At 38.2% G+C, this 27,918-nt stretch overlaps 3 protein-coding genes across 3 annotated transcripts; 1 reads left to right on the top strand and 2 right to left on the bottom strand.

Moving 5' to 3' along the window:
* Positions 1–29: 29 nt before the first annotated feature.
* LOC147475644 (uncharacterized) lies at positions 30–878 on the bottom strand. Its single transcript, XM_086585482.1, has one exon. The coding sequence runs from the start codon at positions 876–878 to the stop codon at positions 30–32; it is 849 nt and encodes a 282-aa protein (XP_086441608.1).
* A 2,329-nt stretch (positions 879–3,207) lies between these two features.
* On the bottom strand, positions 3,208–3,987 carry LOC147475643 (uncharacterized). The gene has a single exon (XM_086585481.1). It carries the CDS (start codon positions 3,985–3,987, stop codon positions 3,208–3,210), a length of 780 nt encoding a protein of 259 aa, XP_086441607.1.
* A 12,284-nt stretch (positions 3,988–16,271) lies between these two features.
* Positions 16,272–17,084, top strand: LOC147475642 (uncharacterized). Its single transcript, XM_086585480.1, has one exon. The coding sequence runs from the start codon at positions 16,272–16,274 to the stop codon at positions 17,082–17,084; it is 813 nt and encodes a 270-aa protein (XP_086441606.1).
* The last annotated feature ends 10,834 nt before the right edge of the window (positions 17,085–27,918 follow it).

Below are 27,918 nucleotides of genomic sequence, written 5' to 3'. Positions count from 1 at the left end.
CGGCCCTATACACTTTAACATTGGTTCGCTCAAATTTTCCTATACAAATCTCCATCTAGTAATGTGTACCTCAGACTCATCTGTTCCATCTTCCATCTCTCTTGTTTGTTTTCTATCTCTACTTCCATCAGAAAAGTTTTTATGGGTGTCATCCAACTTGGATCCTTCTCAGTCGTAAACCAAACCACTTCTTCCTCTGATGTACTTGGTTTATTCAATACCCTCACTTCGATAGACTGACCCTCTGTCCATGGCAGTACTGCAACCACATAAGCCAAGGCGTCAGCATGTCTATTCTCTCTGCGGCCTAAATGGGCAAATTTGATCGTACTGAACTTGCTTGCTTTTCTTCGTAGAACCTCCAGGTATCTTGCCATCCTTGGGCAATGGGCCACGAACCCCCCATTCACTTGACAAATTACCAAGTTAGAATCGGAATAAACAGACAATTCACTCACTCCCAGATCTTGTGCCATAACCAATCCTACTATCACTACTTCATACTCAGACTCATTATTTGAAGCCGCGAATCCCAATTTCATCGATAAATCTAGCCGAGTGTTCTCAGGCGTCATTAGGACGATGCCAATTCCGTTTCCTGTATCTGTAGCGGAGCCATCCGTAAAAACCCTCCACCCGTTCCGCGTATCCCACAGATCCAAGGGATCACGGTTAGGTTCCCCCTCTTGTTCCATGACCATTTCCTCTCCCCACATTGGGTCCTCGGCTGGGAACTCTGCTAGATACTCTGCCATTGCTTGTGCCTTTTCTGCTGTTCGGATTTGGTACTGAATCTCATAACAACTGAGCATCACTGCCCATTTTAGCATTCTGTTTGACTTCTCGGCCTTCAATGCTTGCTTGAGGGGCAGATTCATTACTACCACCACTGAATGAGCCTTGAAGTAAGGCTTCAACTTCAAAGCAGAAAATACCAAAGCAAAGCGTATTTATCAATTCTGTTGTACCGGGTCTTCGCGTCCAGAGTGGTTTTACTCTGAAAGTAAACTGGCTTTTCTACTTTTTCATTGACTCTCACCAGGACTGAGCTTACTGCGTATTCCGAAACTCCCAAATATAAATACAATTTCTCCCCCTGTTCTGGTCGCAACAGTAGAGGTGCCTTTCCTAAATAACTTTTCAACTCCTGAAAGGCTTTTTCACACTCCGCAGTCTATTGGAAATCAGGCGTTTTCCTTAGCAGACGATACAGTGGTCGGCACTTGTCCAATGATTTGGAAATAAATCTGTTCAGTGTCGTGACTCTCCCAACCAACCGTTGCACTTCTTTCACATTTTGAAAGGACGACATTTCTATCAAAGATCTAATCTGATCGAGATTCGCCTCTATTCCGCAGTGCATGACTATGTAACCCAAAAAGTTTCCTGAAGTTACCCCAAATGTGCATTTCTCAGGATTGAGTTTTAGCTTATGGGTCTGCAGTATGTGAAAAGTTTCTTGGAGACCTTCTAAGTGTTCCTCTTCTGACATGCTTTTTTCCACCATGTTGTCAATATATATCTCCATCCCTCTCCGAATCTTGCCTTCAAACATTTTTTCTCCTAAACGTTGAAATGTAGCACCCGCATTTTTTAAATCAAAGGGCATCCTGGTGTAACAATAGGTACCACCCTCCACCACGAAGGTTGTCTTTTCCTGATCTGGACCGTACATTGCGACTTGATTGTATCCCATGGACGCGTCTATGAAAGAAAATACTTTGAAACCAGCAGTTCTGTCCACTAGCTCGTCCACTCACGGCATAGGGTAACAATCTTTTGGACACTCTTTGTTTACATCTGTAAAGTCAACGCACATTCTGACTTTGCCGTTCTTTTTTGGAACCGCAACCACATTGGACAACCATTCCGTGAATTCTACATCCCTTATTATTCCCGCCCCTTTTAGTAGTATAACCTCCTCGCGAATCCCCTCGGCGTACTTGGGTCTCACGCTTCTCATCTTTTGTCTCACAGGCTTCGCATCTTCATTCATATGCAAGTGATGACAGACAGGCAAATTCTGGATCTAATCCCGTGATATCCTCAATCACCCATGCAAATATATCTGTATTCTTTGCCAAAAACTGCACTAACTTACTTTTCCATTCCTCCGGCAAGTCAGATCCCACCGATGTAAATTTCTCCTCATCTCCCACCCCCAAGTTCACTACCTCAATCTCATTCAAGGTTTTTAGTCCCAGCGAAGGCTCGTATACTTCTGTTGCAGCCGTCTCCTGTAATTGCTATGTTGATCCTTGTTCACATGACGACCCCTCTCCTTTCGTTCCTCAGATCATACTCTTTACAGTTACCTGATGGATGTTCTGTGCTGTCACTTGATCCCCCCTTATTTCATATATTCCCCCATTGGTGGGGAAGCGGATCACCTGGTAATATGTCGATGGAATTGCCCTCATTTCATGGATCCACCTTCTCCCTAAAATTGCGTTATATTGGGAACTAGTGTCCACTACCATAAACCTTGTGAATATCATCATCGGACCTGCCGTTACTGGTAGCACCAGCTCCCCCATTGGCTCTATCATACTGTCGTTGAACCCATACAAGTTAGTTTGAGGGGATTTTAACTGATCTCTGCCGATGTTCATCTCCTCCATGGTCCTATAAATAGCAAATCCACTGAACTTCCATAGTCTATCAACACCCTCTTTACCAGATAATTACCCATTGTTATAGTAATCACCAACGCATCCTCATGCGGCGAAGTTACCGATTCTAGGTTTTTCGGGGTGAACATTATGTTTTTATCACTCATTGCGGTTCCACTAAGTAACCGCGGTATGCTCACCACCTCATTAACCTGTTGCAAACTCGATGTCCTTCTTATCTTGTCTCTGTGGGCATTCCTTCCCAGTGCTTCCCCACTAAAGATGACATTGATAGTACCCAAAATTCTAGCTAGTGTTGGCACTCTCTCGGCTTGACGAACCTCTGTTACAAACTCCCTAAGCATCCCCTTTTCAATCATTCTTTCCACTAACCACTTCAAAACATAACATTAATTAGTGGCAGGATTCCTGATCTGATGATACGCACAAAATGGTTTCCCTTCTATCTCCCCCGGAGTACTCCGTAGACCCTCATAATATTGTTGCCCCTTAATGAGAGGCAAGATTTCCTCTAAGGGCCTGTTAAGAGGAGTCTGTTCTATTTCGCGGTATGACTTCCTTTCTCAGACATCCCTTATGCCTCGATCCCCCGTCCTCTCTGGACCTCGGTTCTCCCCCTGTATGATCCTCTCTCTCTTTCCTTTACCCTACCTTTATCCTTCCGGTCATCTCTGTTTACAGCCTGCAATGCCTTCCATGCTTTCTTCTGTTCCTTCGCATTCCTTTGCATTATATCTTCATATTGTATGTATTTTTCTACCTTTGGGTACAAAGCGTGCAAAGTAGTGATTTCGATATTGGAAACCGACTCATGAACTCTAGTTCTCGGCCTCAAGCCGTGCTGGAAGGCTATGATTGCCGTATGTTTATCTAGGTTTTCCACCCTCAATGTTTCCTCCTTGAACCTGCACAAAAACTCCCTTAAGGATTTCGCGGATCTTTGTTTAATGTTGAACAGTGCTACGATATCGACCACCCTTCTTTTCTGGTGTATGAAGTGATCAACAAATGTGCGCTCCAGCTCTTCAAACCTTTTGATGCTCCGCAAACCCAACCTGTAATACCAATCTGAGGCTCCCCCCTTAAAACTGGAGGGGAACATTATGCAGCGGAGTCCATCATACTTATTCTCTTGCCATAACAGCATCAGCTGTCGAAAATGGTGCAAATGATTAGTAGGGTCTCTTTTCCCATCATATATCTCAAATCTGGGCTGGGAGAACCTCTTAGGCACTTCCGAATTCCATATCGAATTTGCCAGCGGATTTTTATTAAGACTCGCAACCTCCTTCTGCGCTGCACTCTGGTTCGCTCTTTCCGCTACGCGGTTCATTTCCCTATCTTTCTCAATCATAGCCTATATTATCTCCAAAGTGATGCCCGCGGTTTGTTCTGCGTCTGGCGGCGGATACTCTTCGTTCTCCTCCTCTACTTCACTGCTCCGAGGATCCCCCCGCTCCGTTTCACCCCGTGTAGTCTCCCTCTCCTTTCTCAACTTGTCATTCTCATTCCTTAGCCTAACTATCTCTTCTTGAAGAAGTCTGGTAGGTTTGACCGCCACGTCTGATATTTCTTCCTCTCCTACCCCTTCCATCTCAGTGCTCTCTGTTTCGTCGACTACCTCTCTAACTGCTACTTTCTTGGGTCTTCCTACTCCTCTTTTCACTACAGTGCCCATTTTCTTATACAGTGTCCCCACAGACGGCGCCAAATGTATGATCTACTATTACAACCTATAAGATTACTAGTATTATGTCACTTCCTCTTCTCTTTCTCTTCTCTCGATCTTTTCTTTTTTCTTTCTCTTTTTTTTCTTTGGCCTTTTCTTCTTTATATCTCTCCTCCCTTTCATCCACCGGTCCATTTCTCTTTCATCTAGCGGTCCATCTCTCTCCACGTGCCGTGTCGGTTATCTTGCAGTTAGGGTTCTGCGGAATCTGATCCACTGCAGCATGTCTTCTCCTTCTTATACCGCATCCGGCCCACTTGCCACTAATAACCGCCCATGTCATGAATATGACCTATACAACAAAACTTATAAAACTTTTAACACGGCAATTCAATTGATCACTACAAAAGCATATACTTATAAACTTGGCGGATTATAACATGCATGATAATTCAAATGTATAAGATTATTATATTCACAATACATCTCAAATTCAATTCAACGTATATGCTTTGTTATCTAAAACTTACTTTTCAAGACTTCTTCTTCAATAGTAATTTTCTCCGATTCCTCTTTTATGCAATTGATTTGCTCAGGATAATGATAAATCAACTTAGGTATACATGCCTTTGTTATCATTTTCATAAGAATTCAAAAAGTATACTTGAAGAATTTAACTAACTGCATGTTTCTAGAGGAGTTGGATAGGGCATAGGCGCAATGTGATTTTTAGCTTGCACCCGCAATGCTACATGGGTAATTGAACTTCGGGTGCTGGAACTGGCCTAATGTCTAGAGGCTATCACCAAAACACCTCTTGCTTAGCGAGCATCATCATTACAGATTAGCAATTGGCCTTGCATGTATGCATGTGGCAAAAATCAAGAACGCAAACAACAACAATCATATTCCATGGCCAGAAAAAATAATTTTCAAGAAAGAAATAAGAAGTGAATGGCCAAATCAGATAGAAAACATGAAAAATATTTCATTATAGAATTCAAAGTCAAAAAATCAGAAAAAAAAAACAATGAGAAAAGCACTTGAATTCCTGATTCTTAATTTTATCCCAAAACCCAATTTTAGAAACTACATGTTAAGTTGTAAGCAATACCCAAAACCCAATTTCATAAACTAACAAAAATTCATCAAGATATTTCATGCTTCTTAAAAAAAAAATCATAAATCTTCAAATAATAATGATTAGAGGCCAGTAGAACGGAACTAACCTTCCTGCCAAAGTAGCGAAATAGTTAGTTGATCCTCGAATGAGTAATTTCCAATCTATGAAATTCTTGAATGGGTTAAATGAAATATCTTACATTTCGAAATAAAGATATTATTAGGGCGCATTGTTTTTTTTTGTTTTTTTTCTTGGCTGTTACCTTTTAGGAGAAAGCGAATGAGGAGAGATTTGAGAGAGAGAAAGCGCCATAAGAAGAGAAGAGAAGAGAAGATGACTGGTTTCCTAACAATAAAGTCGGTATTAATGGCCCTAAGTAACTTGCGAACAATTAAATAGTGACATGTAGTTGATTTCCGACTTGAATTTACACATACGTCCTTAAGGGTACTATATCATCTTAAGGGTATAAATAGTAGTAAATTTTTAAATGACAAAGTAGTCTTGTTTAAAGGCATTGAATAATTTGTTTGAATATTTTATCAAGGGTATTTAGTGGTAGAAAAAAGGCTGGTCCAATTTAAATGTCCATGTTAATTATGGTGTACTCTACTAATTGAGATATATATATATATATATATATATATATATATATATATTCCGTTTACAACATTTTTTATACCATAGTTTATACCATGCCCCACAACTTTATGTACAACGTTAATTTTAACCTAATTTTTTGTAGATGTGTTCAACTAACCATGAAGATCATCTCTACAAAATTTCAACTAATATGATAATGTTTAACTATGTCAAAAGATGATTGCAAAATCGTAAAATCTGAGCCGTTTAAAAAAAAATCAAAATTGAGAACGATTTTTAACTAGGTTAGAAATTTCTAAATGAGACAAATTTTTGTGGAGATGTTATCAATGGTTAGTAGATCATATTCACAAATTATTAGCACTTAACTCATCTTGTAAGGAGGTGTGGTATAAACTATGGTATAAAAAGTATGGTAAACGGAACCTGTTCTTGTGTATATATATATATACAGTAATTCTCTAAAAAATAGCTACTTAAGTTAACTTAAAATAAGTACGTATATAAAACTTCACCTACAAAATGAATTAAAACCTAATTTTTTGTGGTTATGAAGCACTCACCATAATGATTATCTTCCCAAAATTTCAACTCATTTGGAAACCTCTAACATAGATAAAAATTGTTGTCATCTTTAAAAAGAAATCTAACGGTCCAGAAATATTGAATTTTTGTAATCGTTTTTTGCCAATGTTAGAGGTTTCCAAATGAGCTGAAATTTTGTAGAGATAATCTTAATATTGAGTATATCATATCCACAAAAAAATAGATTTAAATTCATTTTGTAGGTGAAGTTTGACTTATGTACTTATTTTAAAGTTAACTTAAGTAGCTACTTTTAAGAGAAGGATATATATATATATATATATATATATATATATATATATATATATATATATATATATATATATATATATATATATATTTCGAGGGACCACACTTGCTGATAAACTCCCTCTAATGAGGTATCGCCCTATGGCCTCGGCAAGTAGCAAAAAATAATATACACCCTCCTAGAAATATTACAAAGCTTTCAGGGTCACTTGCGCACAAGCGGTCATTTTCCCCTTGAAAGTTTGAGAGGTATGGCTGTATGAACCGTTATGGCTGCATCGAATGATTACAAACCGCGAAAACCCATGCGCAGCGGAATAAGGGGTGTCCACGGTTTGGTTAGAAATCATACATTTGATCAACTGTGATTTCTTTGAGAATCCAAGCTCTACGAATCAGCAACCTCTTGATCTTTTGTTGTATTCCTATCCTTAGAATGGACGTTGTGTGGGTAACAATCTTCCAACCCCTTCTTTCTCTCTTGGGCTCTCCCACTCTCTTAGTTTAGAATCGAATTTCGGAACTAACTTTTCTTGAGCAAAAACCTGAGTATCTCGTCCAGAGAAAGAGGGGTTTCTTTATATAGGCTATAACAGGGACCATAAGGAGAAATTAGGGTTAGGTCTCCTGACGGGCTTGGGCTTTTCATGTTCGCCTAGAACACACGGCCCAAGTCCGTCAACAAATGACTTATTCCACTAAAGGCCATTGTTATACTACCGCCCTAATCCCAAATTATATTTATGGGCTCCATATTATATGCTCGTTGATCTCCCCGTGTTTAAGATATGAAATGCCCGTTGATTAAGTCAAGTTACTGACAACTACATTAATCAACTTCTTATTTCCTTGAGTAGTACCACTCAACCTCATTGTCATGTCGGATTAAATCCACCTGCAGGGTTTACATGACAATCCTTATGAGCTCCTCAAGGGGACATCATCAACCCGACTTCCTGCGGGTCCGGATTCCTTCTATAATCAACAAAGACACACCTTACATACAATGTCATTACCCAATCCATCGAGTTTGTTGATTCACAAATGAATCTCACTCATTGATGATTTAAAGCAATGTACAATGCACGTAAGTGCCCGTTATTATATCCGGATTAAGAAGACAAGCATCCATAATAACAGAGGTGTTTGTTCTCTTATATAGTCAGTATAAAAAGAAACAACCTCACTTGGTCCTGTTAAATACACACAAAGTGTACTAGCTAGTGCAATCCTGTAGTCAAGATAGACTAATAGCAGATTATACTACAACCGTACCAATGGTTTGTCCAAATCCATCTAGGTTATGAACGTTTACTTATACTTTATAAGGTACTGATGATATGATCTTCTATGTGTCAACACACACCATATCATCTACAACATAAAGTATTAAACGTATGCATATAACTAATAACATATATAATATGCATAACATTTACCCATATGATTCTCATTTAAAATATAAAGAATAAAAGTTAATACAAAAGTAATGTTTTTAGTATATAACCCTATCAATGGCGTGCACACATACCTCCCACTAAACAAATATAACAATAACAAAGCTTTCAGGGTCACTTGTGCTCTATGACCTCGATCACAAGAGGTCATTTTCCCACTGAAACTTTGAGAGGTACGGGCCCCAACGGCGCATACACATACCTCCGACTAACCACGAATTGTATATAATCACATTATCATCATTTAACTTATCATCACCAATAGGTTGAAGATGGTGATACCGGTGCTAGTACATGACAATCAGTCATCGTTAATCCCAGAGAGATCTATACAGGATAATATCCTTATGTCCCATGAAGTTCTGAGAGGATATGATAGAAGACATGGAACCCCAAGATGCTCTATAAAACTGGATATAAGGAAGGTCTATGATATAGTGAGTTGGCAGGCCATCTTGTACATGATGGATAGATTCCATTTCCCGTCCAAGCTGAAAAAGTGGATTTAGTTGTGCATCAACACACCTTCTTATTCTGTCCTCATAAATGGCTCGCCTGAAGGTTTTTCCTGAGGTAGAGGTTTAAGGCAGGGGGACCCCATGTCTCCATATTTGTTTGTGCTTCTAATGGAAGTTCTTGGCTGCCTAATCAGAGAGAGTGTGGAAAATAAACTAATCCAATTCCATCCTAAATGCAAAAGGAATCTACTCACGTATTTGGCTTTTGCAGATAATGTCCTAATCTTCTGTAAAGGGGAAGTGAACTCCATATATGCTCTTAGACATTGTATGGTGGAATTTAGCACAGCTACTGGGCTACAAATAAATTCACAGAAGACTACTATTATGACTGGTGCCATGGGACAACAGGATGGTTTGGTTTTGGCTCAGATTCTAGGTATTGAACTCGTAACCCCTCCAGTGCGATACCTAGGTATTCCTCTCATCTCAGCTAGGCTTGGAATCAGAGAATGTCAACCTCCGATAGATAAGGTTACAAGCAGGATCAAGGACTAGAAAGCTAAACTGCTCTCTCATGCAGGTAGATTGCAACTCATATTATCAGTGCTTAGCTCATTACATGTTTATTGGGCCAGAACATTCATATTACCAAAAACAGTTCTAGAACATGTGGAAAAAATATGTGCGACTTATCTGTGGAGTGGAACTGATATAAAAAGATGTGTGCATCAAGCGAGTCTAAGAACTATATGCAAGACAAAGGAAGAAGGTGGGCTGGGGATCATGAATATGGAAGTATGGAACAAAGGAGCTTACTGCGGTTTGGTATTCAAAGTAGCGGCGAAGGAAAGTAGTATTTGGGTCGAATGGGTATGGAAAAATCTTTTGGCCCAAAAATACTTGTGGACTATGACAATCCCGCAAGACTGCTCATGGTCATGGAGGAACATACTAAAGAGCAAAAAAGAGGCGAGAGAGTTTATTCTGTACTCGATCACCAATGGGTGAGATATGCTAGTATGGCACGATCTATGGTGTAATAGTAGTCCTCTCTTGTTCAATGCACAAGCAGTTGCAGAAATTCAGCTTCCAATAAATGCCACAGTGGATCAGCTCTTATCAGAAGGTGATTGGAATGAAGTGGTACAGAACATCCACTGTAATAGGCTACGAGAGGATATCTTGAATACAAGAATCAACAAGCATCTAGTTCAAGATCGAGTGCTATGGAAACCTCACCAGAGTGGGAAATTCACATCGAGAAGTGCATATGAAGCTCTGAGGAAAAAAGAAGAAAAAGTAAGATGGCAGAGGCTTGTGTGGGGCAGATTGGTTATACCAAGATACTCCTTTACGACTTGGCAGCTGTTCTCTAATAGTTTGTCAACGCAAGATAGGCTGGTGCACAAAAAAATCCTCTCTTTCTCCTCCTGCTGCTTGTGCAATCAAAGTAGAGAATTTTCAAATCAGCTGTACTTTGACTGCGTTTACTCGCAAGAGATCATCAATGGTATAAAAATAGCTCTGGGAATTATGACTGATGGCAGAAGCTCAAATAGGGAGTGGTCATCACTGCTGCAATTATGTAGAGGATCCAGTTTAGTGGCAGAAATTTACAAGGTTTACATTTGTGCGGCAGTTGATGGGATATGGAAAGAAAGGAATGGGAGACGTTTTAAGAGTAAGGCTAGACCAGCAATAGTGGTCTTGAAGAAAATACTCAGAGATACAAAGATGTATGTCTAGACGCAAGCAGTGAGATTGAAGATAAGCTGGAAGCTAGAAAGCTTTGTCAGTTACTGGGAATTCAGATCAAGTTCAGGGAAAGGAAGAGGTGAGAGTACAATTGGCTCCCACCGGAGGAAGGGAAGGTAAAGCTAAATGCAGATGGAGCTTTGACGGCTGAGGGGTCTGGCCATGGAGGTATCATCAGAAACAATCAAGGAGAGGTGTTAGCAGCCTATACAGGAAGTGGTGACATGCAAGCCGTAATCTATCAGGAGCTAAAAGCAATCGCAATTGGACTCGAGCTATGCTATGATCTAGGATATAATAAGGTGGAAGTTGGCCCGACTCCACTTCTTACAGCAGTGAATATCATCACTAAAATTGCAAAACCACCATGGACTTGTTCGAATTTGGAGGCCTTGATATCAAAGCAAGCTGCGAAATTCAACTATTGTTCTTTTGCACATGTTTTTAGGGAAGCTAATAAGCAGGAAGACATACTTGTAGGGCTAAAGACTTCTGTCTGTAATGACTTAGTAATGTTTATTCCTCCCCTAGATAGGGATTTGTATAGACTCATTGAGGAGGATGCTATAGGTACTATCTATGTAAGATTTGGTTAATTAATACAGGTTAGGGTCAGCCTAACCCTAGCTTATCAAAAAAAAAAAAAAAAATCTTATCATATATTCACATAACCGATACATCAAAAAGAGTTAACCAAATCCATCCATTTAACAACTGCCACACGGTTGCTACTACATCCCTAACAGCACATCAATCATACCAACACCAAGTATCCACTACTATCAAATTCATGATGATCACCCAAACACAAATATACTCTTCAATCAAGTTCTAATTCCACAAATGACTAACACGGAAATCAATATCTAAAAAACAATCGTTATGAACTGCCTGGGATTCAATAAACAACAATACACAAACACAGTGCAAACACTACAGTCATCATTCACATTACAATACATACTACCAAATTCTTTTTCAAAACACCAATTCACTCGGCAAAACAATAAAGCATTTTAATCACACTAAAAAAAAAAAAAAAAAAAAAAACACATTTCATTCTGACAAATCAACAAGGCAGGAATTAATCATAACCTACAGACAATAACAATTCAAAAAGACAAACTTATTTAACCAAGCCTAAGTTAGTAACTACACCTATCAAAACTCAATTTAAAACATGAGCACGACAAAGATTTGTATATGCAAATACATGTCCAATGACATTCAAACAAACATTCTAAAGATTAAACAAGCGCCCCTCACTCAGCTAGTACACCTCAAAATGGAACCTAAGCATGGTTTTGAAAAAATTTAGGATACCCATGCCTAAAAGGACAATTTAACCTAGAGTTCTGATACCACTTTGTAATGCCCCCAACCCACTATATCTTAGCTAATAACTAGCCCAAGATATGATGAGTAGGAGAACCTTGCTACTTAACCGTCTTGACAAATGCCAGAACAATCAAGTAACAAGTTTACAAAATGAGATCATTATAATAAGTTAAATACAGGTTATAACTAACAAAAATATCAAAAAGAAAAATACTAACGGTGTCCAGCAAAGCCAAACTCTAATTGAATAATGTCTGAATTCATCTCTCTGCGCTCAGGTATCAAATACCTGCAAAAATCTGTAAGGGCGTAAAACCACGTGCTAAGCAAGTATCACCTACAAACTAATCTTTTACATCCAAATAAAAAGAGTTATTTACACAAAGAATAACGTAGTAACACTATTACTAGACAGAACATTATATAATAAAATCCTTGAACCATCATAACACTTCACTTTACATACATACCTAACATCCACTTTTAGCAAATCAGCAAGCCAATCACATATATAAAATATTTACTATCATATACTCCATATGATTAGACATGATATATATATTACTAAAATCTTTAGGTTGCTACCATATAGATATATTTACTTCACGCATACTAGTTCAACCATCAATAAAAAATAGACAAATATCCACAGATCAAACAACAACCCAAACTCAACACTCAGTGACTCATATAGTGATTTAGTCATGCGTTCAAAAATGAAACAATTTGAATACTAGAAGTATCGACTTCTAAATCAAAACATAAACCATTCACAAGATACTAAAAAAAAAAAAAAATCAAACACAATATCACGAGTAGTGACTACAAAATCACTATACTTATACTCAGTGGTAGAGCCATGCTACACAATAGGCCCATAAGGACACAACCCACAATTGGACAACAAAAACCAAAATACGAAAACTCATTGTTCTTGGTTTCTTCACTTGACGTCTCCACCAAAAATCAACAACTCGACGTCTCCACCAAAAATCAACAACTCATAAAAAAAAAGTCTTAAACAGTTACACAATTACACTATTAACTTCTCAATTGCAACTCAGCAACTCCCCAAAACTACCCATTGGCCATTGCCCATTGATACATGCATACATCACTGAATCAGTTAAACCTGGGAATCATCCAAGGTTAGATATTTTCATATATTCAAAAATCAAAACCTTAATTTCTATATGTAAAATAAATTCAATTCCTAATTTATCATTTTCCGAAACTCAATTAGAGGATATGCTATAGTTTTATTTGTTTTTATTGTTAGTCTTTAATATGTTTTTCCTTTTCCCCCCAGCTAGGGATAAATTCCTTATAAAGAAGTCAAATCCCAATCAATTACCGACAGCACCGACGGTATTAGAAAATACTCCCCCCCAATCAAGTCTTTGAAGAGCAACCTGCCTTAATGCAAAGTCGTGTGGAAGCTGATCATACAAATCTTCCTTCGGATCCTGGATTATGACATCGAATCACACCAGAACAGCCCAACCCAGTAGATCTAAGGCTAGTGGTATTTTTGAGGTGAAATCCAATCTAGAAATCAAAACTTTAGTGGAAGCCCTCACAAAAAAAGTAGATGCCCTCACAACCAAACAAAAAGACCAAACCCCTCATCCTGTCATGAACATAAATACCTCACCATGTAATTTCTGTCTAAGCTTAAATCATATAGATGCCACCTGTCCATTGATCACAAACCTATCATATATCACTTCAACCAGAAAAAGTGTGCTTTCAATGTACCTAATGCATCATGAAGACAACATCCAAACTTCGCATGGACTAACATTCCAAAAAACCAACCACCTCCAGGTTTCAATAAACCACCAAATACATTCAGAGAAGGACAAGGACAAGGTACCTATAACAATCAGAATAGAGCATTGGTTCCATCCCATTTTAACCAGAACTACCAAAACCCACCTATCAACAATGAAAGAGACCTAGTTCCCATTACACCATCAACAAGAGTCCAAATAGATAAGCCCACCAAAATAATGCTATCTGTCATGCAACAACAAACCCAAATCCTAGCATCCATGCAACAATCTCTGAAGTTGTTAGTCCAAGACAAAACTTAGAAAAATGCGTTACCAGGACACAAAGTTCAAAACCTTAAAACCCAAGAGATTAAAGTAGTCACAACCTTGCGATCTAGCAAAATAGTTGACAACAAAGTAGTCTTACCAGAAGACCCTGCACCTATAGAAGTACCAGTTATAGTACCAGAACTAGAAATTGAAAGCCAAATACTTCCACATATCCCTATCAATGTTCCAATTCCTAAACCATCAACTCATCCACCTGACACAGTTAGGCAGTATAGACCAAATGTACCATTTCTAGCACGCTTAATGACACCCAAGGAGGATGAAAATTTTGATGAAATCAGAGAAACATTCAAGAGTCTAACTATAAACCTGCCATTTCTCAATGCCATCAAGCATTCACCCAAACATGCCAAGTTTCTTAAAGATATGTGCACCAACAAAAGAAAAACTAACATTCCAAAAGATGCCTTCCTTACAGAATAATTTCCATCTCTCACAGAGACCAACAGAATAGTCAAATACAAAGATCCTAGTCGTCCTACCATCCCTTGTACTATATGAGACAAATATATAGCCACTGCTTTGCTCAATCTTGGAGAAAGTGTTAACCTTCTTCCATACTACCTACTCAAACAACTCGGTTTCCACGAGCTTACACCTACCACCATGACATTAAAATTAGCCGACCGCTCCATCAAATACCCAAAAGGAGTGGTAAAAAATGTGCTTCTCAAGGTTAATGGTTTTTACTACCTTGTTGATTTCGTCATTCTTGACACCGAAGTAGCTCATGATTCCATACCCATCATTCTAGGGTGCCCATTCTTGGGAACTACCAACGTCCTCATAAATTACCGTAACGGATCTATGACCATGTCTTTCAGAAATCTCTCAGTAGAAGTCAATGTTTTGAAGATGATGCAACAACAGATGGAAGAAGAGTTGGATGAAGAAGTTAGTATGATAGACAGTGTAGTGCAAGAGCATTGTGACATGACTTTCCCAGAAAATGAGGTGCATCCTCCAATTACACATATAAACAATAAACCACGCAAGTTCTGTGCTACTTGGTTTCGTGAAAGTGATTGGGTAGAGTATATCATACATGAAGATGCAATTTTTTTGCTTGCATTGTTATCTATTCAGACTAGACCATGGGGAGCAAGGAGGTGGTGATTCTTTTGTAATTAAGGGGTCTAGAAATTAGAAAGATAAACATGCATTGCAGAAACATGTTGGGGGCCCTAATAGTGCTCACAATGTTGCATATAGGAAAGGGCAAGCTTTACTAAATCAGAAGCAAGAAGTTCAAAATTTTTTTATAGACAATCAAAGAAAGCTCGGTGGGACTACCGAGTTCATTTGCAAGCAGTGATTGATTGTTGTTGATTTATTCTACGACAAGGATTAGAATTCAGAGGTCATGATGAGAAACCTCTCTCAAGTAATCCCGGAATTTTTCTTAGGCTTTTGAACTACACATCCAATCACAATGATTCCATTAAGACTGATATACAAGATTCTCCTAAGAATGCACATTGACTTCTCTTGATATTCAGAAAGATATTGTCAACTCCACTATAGTGGAAACCTCAAATGCCATCCTTAAAAGGCTTGGAGATTCTTTTTTGTTGTGTTAGTTGATGAATCTCGAGACATATCAATTAAAGAACAAATGGCTATTTTTTTTGCACTTTGTAGATACTTATGGATGTTTGGTTGAACGTTTTTTAGGAATTGTTCATGCTCAAGAAACTAGTGCCATATCTCTCAAAGTAGCTCTTGAGTCACTTTTTTGAAAGCATGGACTATGTATATCAAGATTGCGTGGTCAATGTTACGATGGAGCTAGTAATAGACGAGGTGAGTTCAACGGTCTCAAATCCTTCATTTTGAAGGAAAATGGATATGCCTTTTATGTTCATTGTTTCGCCCATCATCTTCAATTAGCACTAGTTGATGTTGCTAAAAATAACACCCACATTGCTTTGTTCTTTAACTTGGTTTCTAGTGCTATGAATACTGTGCAACTTCCTATAAATGTTGAGAAATTCTTACGAAAAGCCACAATAACAAAGTTCTTGAAGAAGTAGAATCTGGTGAACTTACAAGTGGACAAGGTCTTAATCAAGAGATTAGTTTGAAATGGCCTGGCGACACACGTTGGGGTTCACATTATGCTACACTTGTCTGCTTTCTTGTCATGTTTCCTTCAATTATCGAAGTTCTTGAGGTTGTGGTAGAAGATGGTCTAAATTCAGAACAATAAGGAGAAGCATCCGCTTTGTTAGGCTCATTGCAACATTTTGATTTCATTTTCATCTTACACTTAATGAAAAAGATATTGGGAATTACTCATGATTTATCAAAAGCATTGCAAAGAAGTGATCAAGATATTATCAATGCAATGGCACTAGTTAAAGTATCCAAAGAAAGACATCAAAGGATGAGAGATGATGAATGGGTTATGCTTATGGCTGATGTATCTTATTTTTACACTAAAAATGCTATCTCCATACCTAACATGGAAGAAAGGTTTATAGCAAGGGGACGATCACGACGCAATGCTGAAGATATGACAAATCTTCATTATTATCGTGTGGACTTATTCTACAAATGTATAGACTGGCAGCTTTGTGAGTTAAATAGTCGGTTTGACAAAGTGAATACAGAATTGCTTCTTTGTGTTGCTTGCTTGAATCCAAGTGATTCATTCCTTGCTTTTGATAAGAAGAGTTTAATACGTCTTGTTGAATTTTATCCTAATGTTTTTTCACCTATTGATCTCATGACCATTCAAGATCTGCTAGATAATTATGTTGTTGATGTGCGCTCCAACCATCTATTGTCACAGTTGAAAGGGATTAGTGAACTTGCTAAGAAGATGGTAGAGACGAAGAAAAATATTGTCTATCCATTAGTTTTCTTACTGATGACATTGTCACTAATTCTACATGTTGATACTGCCACTGTAGAGAGAGCATTTTCTGCTATGCATATGATAAAGAATCGGTTATGCAACTGGATGGGAGATGAATGGTTGAACGATTATTTGGTTACATACATAGAACGAGACATATTTGATAGTATTGATGATGAGGCAATCGTTCAACGCTTACAAAAGATGGGTCCTTCACATCGTTGAGGGCAGTTGTGAATTGTTAGGCTTATAGAGTTGAAAAATGTTTTTATTTATTTACTTATTTATTTTGCGTTTATACTATTTATATACAATCGATACTTATTTTCGTTTGTTAGGTTATCCTTTCTAATACAAAGTATTGATTGTATAAGTTGTTAATACTGTTGTTCCTTTTTTATTTATTTGTCGACTTGTTTTTACTAGTGACTTTGCACTAGGCCCCCTTGAAAGAAATTCCTGGCTCTGCCACTATTTATACTTATTCTCAATTCCTTTGGAATGAAAAAAAAGAGTAGGTAGATGCACTTGCATTGCCTGTAATCAGCAAAACCCATATATTAGTGTCTTCAACGACATGGTATCAAGTCTCCAATTTCATCTCTTTTCCTCACAAGGTGGTTGAATTTTACCCAAAAAGAACTGAAATTCCGATGCATCTCGAGCTAAAACAACCAACTAAACCATATACCAAAACAAAGCCCTTCGAATCTAGATTATGAGGATCCAAACAGCATCCAAAACCGATCCTTATGGAGAAAGTTATACCTGTTTTGGTGAAAGGGTGTCAAATCTTACCAAAACCGAAAATCATCCATTAACTTTTCGATTGTGATGGTTGATCCAAGGAGGTTGTTGAATTGAAAAGTAATAAGCACAAGTTCGTAATCGTCTTCTCCATGATCTCTTCGAGTTTCTCCCAATAACCAACTCACTTTTGGTTCGTGAATACAAGAGAAAGAACGAGAGGAGTCGAGAGGTTTCTGTTTGTTTCCAACTTCATGTCTATCGGTATTCATGGGTCAAACTAAAATGGGTTATACACCAACCCAACCCTATCCAAAAAGAGTTGTTTACAAATAGAACCAACTGAAATCCCCTCCAAGCCCACTAGTCCGTTTGCCACCAAACCCAATTTATGGTGGTTTACACCTATTTTGAAATTCGCATTGCAAAATTTTGATAAAATTCTAAAATTGGCATTCTATACTGTTGGCACATTTGAGTGACAAATCTCTGATTCTTCTTACATTTGAGAATGAATTACAATTCATATTTATATATAATGATTGAAACAGAATAACAAACTTAGAACATAATTCTAACTGCCTAACAACCTTGACTCAGATAACTAACTCTGACTTTGTTTGTTACAGACAAATTTCTAGAACATGTTTGTTATAGACAAACTTCTAGAACATACTTGTATATCTAATATCGCCCCCTCAAGCTGAAATATCCTTTGGTAAGATTGAAAACATGCTTTGTAAATATGAATGACAATGTTTGGAAAGGCCTTTTGTCATGATGTCTGCTAATTGATCCTGTGTAGAGACATACTTTACTTCAAGAGCTCGAGATTTACTTGTGACCAAATCTCTGACAAACTAATAATCTACTTCTATATGGAAGACAAGGTTAGAAGCAAGTCCTATAACACTTATATTATCACACCACAATATTGGAGATTGATATATTTGTATATGAAGATCTCTGAATAGATGTTTTAACCAACTCAATTCTGCAGCTGTGTGTACTAAAGACCTGAATTCAGATTGAGTTGAAGATCTTGCCATTGTTTTTTGTTTCTTAGCAGACCATGATATAGGAGTATAACCGTAAAAACAACAAATCCACTTGTTGATTTTCTGTTTGTAGGGGAGCCATCCTAGTCTGCATCAGAGTATGCATTAATATTTGAAGGGCCTTTTGTGATCACAAAACCTGTACTTACAGTACCCTTTAAATATCTCAATATTCTTTTTACGGCAGTAAGGTGAGGTGACCTTAGAGCATGAAAATATTGACAAACTTGATTGACAGAGAAGGAAATGTCTGATCCTGTCCACACTAGATATTGCAATCCACCAACTAGTGATCTATAAGTTGTGTTATCAAGCAGTTATTCTCTAGAAGTAGAATCAAGTTTTTTTGATGATGATACAGGTGTAGAGACTGGTTTGGCACCATCCATATTGTACTTCTTTAGTAAATCCACGATATATTTAGTCTGACAAACAATCATTTTGTCCTTTGTTCTAAAGTGTTGGGGAAAACGATACCAATCGATCCCCACTAAGATAGCTTGTACTTGGACATTCTACTATTCCAATAAAAAATCTAAACTTTAACTACAACTAACAACAACAACCTAAACTATGGATATAACTATCACAAACAAGCAATAGTAATATAGAGTAACTTACCACAATGAAAACACAAGATGTAACGTGGTTCGACCAATGATACCTACTTCCACAAGAGCAAATCCTTTTATAAGTGTGGGAAAGAAGATTACAATCACTCCTCTCAAGTCTCTCCAAACTTACTAGAGCACTCTTATCTCCTTACAAACTTTTTCTCTTTGCAAGGGTTTCCTTTCAATTTTGGTTGCTCTCAAAATTGGGTTTCTATTCAAGATTTGGTTTTCCAAAACCCGAAACTGTTCTATTCATATTGGGGTGAAATATCAGTGTAAAAACACGATCTCAATTTTTTGGCAAAATATCGAAACCTAATATGTATAGGCATGAGCGCGGGTGCACTCTGGGCAAGGCCAACTTGAGCACGTGCACGCCCTCTTCTATTTCCACTTTTCCCAACTTCCAGTAGACATGTTTTGCCAACAGCTGAAAAAAAAAACTATCTTCTTTTTCCAGGCAAGGGCACAAGCACACCTTGGTCGAGCGTGCGTGCGATCTCACTTCTTCACCAGAAGAGTACCTGTTTATGTCACATAGTGAGGGACTCCCACCCAACAATCTCCCCCTCCTGAGCCAAGAAGGGGGTACGCCAAACATTCCCAAATCAACAGGAGGAGTGTGCTGCCATTCCGGTGGTAGGACAATAAACATCAAACTTACCTTTCGGTAAAATTTTGGCTATTATATCCGACCCATTCTTGTCGGTATGAATCTTATCAATGCACAATTACTTCTCTTCGAGAACTTCTCTAATCCAATAATAACGCACATGTATATGCTTGGATCTAGAATGAAAACTCAGATTCTTGCTCAAATGGATGGCGCTCTGACTGTCTCATATAACTACAAGTTGTTTCTATTTTAGCGCTAGTTCACTGAAGAACCTCTTCATCCATAACATCTCTTTGCAACACTCTATGGTTGCAATATACTCAACTTCTATTTTGGGGAAGGAAACACACTTTTGCAACTTCGATTGCCAAGAAACTGCTCCCCTTGCAAAAGTAAACAGATAACCGAAAGTTAACTTCATCGAGTCAACATCACCTACCATGTCTGCATCTGTGTAGCCTTCAAGCAAGGTCTTACTCCCACCAAAACACAAACACGCTTTGGAAGTGCCTTTGAGATATCTCAATATCCACTTAACACCTTCCTAATGCTCTTTACCCTGATTTGACAGAAATCGGCTTACAATACCAATGGCGAAACTAATATCCGGTATTGTACACACCATTGCATACATCAAGCTGCCCATTACGGATGCATAATGAATCTTTTGCATTTCTTTCTGCTCATGCTCACCCTTTGGACACTTATCTTTGGTCATGCAGAATTGGCCACCAAGCGGACAATTGACTGTCTTTGCTTGGTCCATGTTGAATCTCTTCAACAACTTCTCAATATAGCTTTCTTGAGAAAGCCACAACTTTCCACTCTTTCTGTCACGAGTGATCTGCATACCAAGTATCTGGTTTGTTTGACCAAAATCCTTCATCTCAAAGGACTTACTCAAGTCTTTCTTCAGCTTGGATATCTTGTTGATGTTTTGGTCAACTATCAACATATCATCCACATACAACAAGAGCACTATGAAATCCCCATATGGAAATTTTTCGAACAAACACACAATTATCAGAAGCTGACTTTTTGTAGCAATGTTTCACCATAAAACCAGGTGCTCCTTGCCTTTGACCTCAAAAGCCTCTGGCTGGTCCATGTAGACATCTTCCTCAAGATCTCCATGAAGAAAAGCTATCATGACATCTAGTTGCTCAACCTTTAGGTTCATACTTGTAGCCAAACCCAATACCACCCTGATAGAAGTCATCTTATCTACAGGAGAGAAAATTTTATCAAAGTCAATACCTTTCATTTCACAACAAGAAGAGTTTCGTGCCTTGGATGTGGATTATTCTCCTCATGCTTGAATTTGAAGATCCACTTATTCTTGAGAACTTTTCTTCCTTTTGGTTTCTCAACTAAGTCATAAGTGTGATTCTTATGCAAAAATCCCATCTCATCTTGTATGACCTTCAACCAATTCTCTTTGTCTATACTTTCAAGAACCTCTTGATAGTACATAGGTTCTCCACCATTAGATAGTAAAACATACGTATGTGGTGCTTTCTTTCATCTCTAACTTGTCTTCGTGTACGATACTAGTCTTCTCATCCATCTTCAATTCTATACATTCATACTTGAAGTGGCCACGGATACCGCAATGATAGCACAACAAGTCTTTCTTAGGAGGTCTACTCACGCTCCTAGATTTTCTTTTGCCATCACCTCTAGAATGAGATGAATCTCTACTTTTGTCTCTCTCTTGCTTTTTTGTAACAAGGATCTCTGAGTGACATGAGCTACTCTGTGCGTCCTTTCTTGTCTTCTCGTTGAGGTCTTCTAATGTCTTCAATAAACTAAAAGTGGTGGTATCTTAGGATACAGTATGGATTACGTTGTCACCAATCCATTGTCTAATGCACCCAATCGCTTTTTCATCAAGCGTCTTCCAATCAGCATCAGATACTGTATCTGGTTTTACTCCTTCATTCTCAATGGGTTGTGCCAAGTCCTTACAATAAAGAAAGTCTCCCATTTTGACTTTCCAAATAGTGTAGTTGCCTCTATTTAGACTATTCATATGAGTGTTTATAGAATAATCCATCTTCAACAAGCTATTTCAACTCAAACCGCCTCTCAAAACTTTTATCAAACACCTTCTGAGCAAGATTTGGATAACAATCTTTGTGACTAATCTAACCACGGCTCAGATACCATTTGTTGGGGAAAATGATACCAATCGATCCCCACTAAGATAGCTTGTACTTGGAAAATCTACTACTCTAATAAAAAATCTAAACATTAACTACAACTAACAACCACAACCTAAACTATGGATATAACTATCACAAACAAGCAATAGTAATATAGAGTAACTTACCACAATGAAAACACAAGATGTAACGTGGTTCGGCTAATGATGCCTACTTCCATAAGAGCAAATCCTTTTATAAGTGTCAAAACTTACTAGATCACTTTTCTCTCCTTACAAGCTTTTTCTCTTTGCAAGGGTTCCTATCAATTTTGGTTGCTCTCAAAATTGGGTTTATATTCAAGACTTGGTTTTCCAAAACCCGAAACTCTTCTATTTATATTGGGGTGAAATATCAGTGTAAAAATAGGATTTCGATTTTCTGGCAAAATATCGAAACCTAATGTGTATTGGCATGAGCGCAGGCGCACTCTGGGCAAGGCCAACTCTAGCGCGTGCGCGCCCTCTTCTATTTCCACTTTCCCAACTTCCAGTAGACATGTTTCGCAAACAGCTAAAAAAAAACTATCTTCTTTTTCCAAGCAAGGGTTTGGGCGGGCCTTGGACAAGGCCAAGTCGAGTGCGCGCGCTCTTACTTATTCACACGAATAGTACCTGTTTATGTCACAATGTGCTGAAGAAGTTCCTGTGATAATTATATCATTTACATACACTAAAATGTATGTAATGATTCCTTGTAGTTGTTGTACAATGAGTGAGTTATCTGCTCTTGAAAGTTCAAATACCAAGTAGAGAGTGCTGCACTCCTTCAAGTAGTATTTGACTATTTGGTTCTTTGAACCCTCCAAATTATCCCCATATATGAGCAGCTATCTATCATGGGATGCTACAAGTAGTCTAAAAGGTTGGTTGTTAAAGATGGCTGCTACAAGTAGCAATCAGCAAGATGCTGCCCAAACTAACAGGAGTGGATCTAGGTGGAGTGCTTTGTTTGGTCGAAATGGAGCTCAGGAAGCTACTGTAGCTTTTACTTCGTTCTCTCCCATTATCATAGATGTGGTTGCTCAAGTCCCATAGGAGCTAGTGGAACAAGGGATAAAACAACCACAGACGATAGTCCGTTGGTCTTCATTCTTTTTATTGCTTTCTTAGTATAGTTGCATCATAGTTTATTGCTCTCTAGTATAATTGCATTTAGGACCTTTTCAACAATTGAAGTTGTAAGCCAACACAGCGAAATATCAAACTCTAGTGTTTCTTGTCTGAATCTTGACAAACGGACTATCGTCTGTGGGTCGTGGTACTTAAGCAATCCAAGTAATTCACCATAACCCTAGAAGAGACAGCTTTAGACAACGGGCGAGATACTAGCTGCAAAGCCCAACCAAGTTGAAGGAAAGTAGTTTTGCATATTAGTATAATTTAGAATAGTTGCATATTAGTTTAATTGCATTCAAGCATAATAGGATAGTTTTCATCATCTTCACATAGCAAGAATACTAGACAGGATTGATATAATGGCCGAACGCAATGATGGAGGTGTTTTGGACACCAATAATCCTGAAGCTATCCCACCCATGCAAGCACAACAGAGGAAGAAATTGAGGGATTTCTATTCGCCAATCATTGGAGACCCACCTAGCAGTATTGTTTTTCCAGAAACAGAAGCTAACCAGTTTGAGCTTAGAGCATCAGTAATCTCTATGCTTCCAAAGTTCAACGGTTCGCATAATGTTCACCTTATGTTCACATGAAAAAATTTCTATCAGTCCTCAGAACTTTCAAGAACCAGAATATCAGGGATGAGAGTATCAAAATCATTCTGTTCCCACTCTCACTCGAAGGTAAAGCATCTGAATGGTTAACTGCACAGCCGATCGATTCAATAGGCAACTGGGAGAAGTTGAGAACAAAGTTTATGAACAAGTTCTACCCACCCGAGAAGACAGATGCCATGCAGCAAGCCATCAACAATTTCAAAGGGAAGGTGACTGAAGAATATCATCAAAGCTGGGAGAAATTCAATAATCTGCTAGTCTCATGTCCACATCATGGATACGATAAGAGCACACTTGCTCATTTTTTCTATCGAGGACTCTCGATGATGAACAAGCAGATGATACACTCAATGCACAAAGGCAAGTTTACATCGATGGATGGAGAGGAAGCTTACAACTTTCTCGAGAATTTAGCTGAAGAAACACAACAGTGGACTACTAGCAACGAGGATGTCGCTAGCATGGAGGGGGAGCCAAAGCAATTTGGTTTCCAAGCACATGAACAAGTAGATCAAGAAGTGAAGTCTACATTGGCCAGCCTGGCCACCAGCATTGAAACTTTGACTAAGAAATTCAATCAGTTCTCTATGAATCCCTCTAAGATCAACAAGTCTCAAGCTAAATCTCTCCCAATCATGCAAGCTAGCCAATACTGCGAAGTCTGTTCGGACACTTCTCATACAACTCTAGAATGTCCTGTTTACTATCAACATGCATCAGTTGGAGAGTACAATATAAACTCATTTCAGAGGCCCAACTAAGGTGCTAATAACTTTCAAGGTAATTATTGGAGACAGAATGATGGACCCCTAGGTTCTCAAGATCAAAGTTATATTCCACAGACAAGTCAAGTTTCACAGTTGGTTCCTCAACAACAATTATACTCTCAACAGAATTCTAATACAAGTGTAGAGTTAGTGCCTGATCCTAGGAGAAATTATGCCACACCTGCCAACCTGGAGAATGCTATTACTTTGCTTTCACAGAAAAATCAGAAGTTTGGAAGTGTTTTAGAGCTTCTTGCACAATCTCAGCTCAATCTCCAACAATTTCAGGCAAGTCAATGTTCTAGAATGGAGTCTCTAGAGGCTAAGGTCGACCAACTCACCACTGCTTTGTCTGTAAAGACACAAGCCACTCAACCTAGCTTATTAGAACCAATATCGAAGAGTAAAGATGTATGCCACATTGGGACAACTTCTAGTATTGATCACCTCCATGATCATGTTAGCTCAGTTACTACTCTCAGATCATGATTGAAGATATACAACAAGGTTGACTTACCTTCTCATGATGACATTGCTACAGAGCAATCGGTCAAGATTTCAAATGAAGTTCAAAAGGAAGTGGGGGAAATCCTTTCCACTCCCATTTGTCAAGATGACCAAGATAAGATATGCAAGAATGCCAAAGAGAAAGAAGAGCAAACACATGCTTATGTGTTTGTACCGGAAAACACCTTTTTTTCCTATGTTTTTGCTCAAAGCAAAAAGGACAAGCAATTTTAGAGATGAAGGAGGCATTTGAGAAAGATAACATCAATATCCCTTTTCAAAGCAATCAAGCAGTTGCCATCATATGCCAAATTCTTGAAGGATGCATGCAACATAAAGAGAAGTACTCATGTTCCAAAGCCGAGCATTTCTAGCCGACAAACAACATCTATTATCCATCGCAAAGCTCCAAATAAGCTCAAAGATCTAGGAAGTCCTACAATATCATGCAGGATAGGAGAAAAATTCACGGGTAATGCTCTCTTAGATCTTGGTGCTAGTGTTAATCTCTTGTCATATCATGTGTACCAAGCGTTGGGCCTGGAAAACCTAAAGCCTACACAAGTCAAATTGAAGTTAGCTGACCGCTCTACCAAGATTCCCAGAGGCATGGTTGAGGATGTTCTTGTTCAAGTAGCTGATTTCTACTATCCAGTGGATTTCATTGTAATAGACACCAAGGAGGCCTTTGATAAAATTCCAATTATTCTAGGTCAACCTTTCCTCGCTACCGCAAAAGCTTTGATAAATTGTCACAACGGTGAAATGAAGATCAACTTTGGTAAGATGTCTATGGACATAAATATCTTTCACCTGTTGCATAAGGATTGTGATAACACCGAAGGTGGAGAGGTGTACTTCCTTGATAGCATGATACAAGAATCCTTCCCATTCGAAGATACAATTGAGAGTGCTCAATCTACAGAAAACTGTGATGAACCTGAGAACCCCACCACAGAGGCATTGCTAGCCATGTTCTTAGAATATATGCAGAAAATTTAGGATTTAAGTGAGCATAATGGAAAATTGACAGAGAGAGTATCATATATTGAGAAGATGAACTCTACATTTCAGGATGAACAACAAACTTCTGCCCAAAAAAATCAGTTACTAGAAAATCAGCTTAAAGAAGTTTTGGAAAAACAACAAAATCTAGAAACTGAAATGAGTCTTCTAAAGCAGAAAGTGAACCATATTGATGATAAGAGCCCAAAACTGTAGTTTTAACCCCTTAATAATCATACTGTTAGACCAATTATGTGAATAATAAGTAAGAGTTAATACTGATTACGCGTTTTATGCATTTTAGGCTTCAAAGTCCCATTATGTGCAGAAATGTGCCACTTTAGCGAGATAAAGGAGCAAAAGTCGTGAAACTTCGAATGCCATATCTTTGGACTCGGACCTCAGAATGAGGCCTACCTTATGTCAAAACGACCGCCTCGAAAGAGCTTTGCAATGGTCCAAGCCTTGACCCAATCAGAGGAGCAGTAGTGGACGAAAAGTCTGTGGAAGCCAACTGCAGCTGAAGAGGCCTTTTGGATCGAAAGAATTGGGTTTGGGCCCCATTCTCTGCCCAAAACATGGCTCCAAGCCCATGCACGATTTTTGGATCTGAATGTATAAGAACAAAAGCTTAACTCAGTGTTAATGGCAGTTAGGTTAGGTAGATAGCTTAGAATAGAAAGTAGCCATTAAAATAGCTTCTAGATCTAGATTTAATTGTTTTATTTTATTAGTTTCAAATCCTTTATTAGATTAAACCTTTGGATCTTGTTCTTCATTTGATTAGATCAATAAAGTAGTGTCCTTTATCAATTTCGTTTTTGTCATTTACAATTTATTAGATCTAAATTCAATTTTTGTTACCATTCAATTCTTAGTTATTAATTAGATTCCATTATTGTTTAATTAAGTAAATTTCAATGCTTTATATTATGTTTAGTTTAAATTTAAATGAAAATGATTGCGGAATGATTCAAGGCTAAACCTCCATTAGAGGGGGTTGAGAAGCCTTGATGAAAGCTTGATTCCGTTTAACGTAGAGTCGTCGTAATTTCTATTCCACGCCGTAAAATAATTAGTTCACCATGAGAATGGGTTTAATTGTTCACATGCTAGTTATAAATTGGTAGAAATGCCATGTGTAATTAGGGATTAGGAAGAACCGTTGTTCGTGTAGCAGCTCAATTCAGATTATTTACTTTAATTGCGTCGCTAGTGGATTAAGTTGAGTTAAGGTGGAATCAATCCCCCTCTAACTCCTTATCATCGAATCAACGTAGCATTCCCTTAGTATTCTGATAACCGACTAGTGCATTTCGTGGGTAGTTGCATCGTAGTCTAATTCCCTTCGTAAAACTCTCATTGACTTTAAGTAGAGTATTGAGACTAGAAAACAAGCATACGGAAGGACTAAGAGTGGAACGAATCACTCTACTCCACTATATCGTACTATTGATCGAGAGTGGAAGCTTTGATAATTATTAGTAAAAGTTTAGTTGTTAGTTTACTTACGCCAGGAATTCATCATTCATTTCGTAGGTAGACTACTCATTTTATAATTATCAAATGGCCACCATCTTTAGTTTCACTTTCGTATTGTTTTCGTGAGTGTTAGTACCGCTTTTAAAGTCCCATTTCACCCACCCACCTTTGTTGAATCATACCGTGGTTGTCCATTTTATAGTTGAAAATTTTCGGCAAATTTACACTAAAAAAAGCCTACGCTCTCCTTGAGAGACCCTAAAAAACACTGTAATTTGAAAATTACTTTCGAGCTGAAGGCCGCTTCTATGCCGAAGCCCG

This window comes from Coptis chinensis, chromosome 9, assembly GCF_015680905.1.
Source record: "Coptis chinensis isolate HL-2020 chromosome 9, ASM1568090v1, whole genome shotgun sequence".
Taxonomy (NCBI): Eukaryota; Viridiplantae; Streptophyta; class Magnoliopsida; order Ranunculales; family Ranunculaceae; genus Coptis; species Coptis chinensis.
The sequence above is the reverse complement of the archived record's forward strand: the minus strand, read 5'-3'. Positions and strand labels throughout refer to the sequence as shown.

Excerpts from the sequence above, each read along its gene's own strand:
- LOC147475644 (XM_086585482.1), bottom strand. The coding sequence starts at position 878 with ATGAATCTGCCCCTCAAGCAAGCATTGAAGGCCGAGAAGTCAAACAGA.
- LOC147475642 (XM_086585480.1), top strand. The coding sequence starts at position 16,272 with ATGAAAAAGATATTGGGAATTACTCATGATTTATCAAAAGCATTGCAA.
- LOC147475643 (XM_086585481.1), bottom strand. The coding sequence starts at position 3,987 with ATGATTGAGAAAGATAGGGAAATGAACCGCGTAGCGGAAAGAGCGAAC.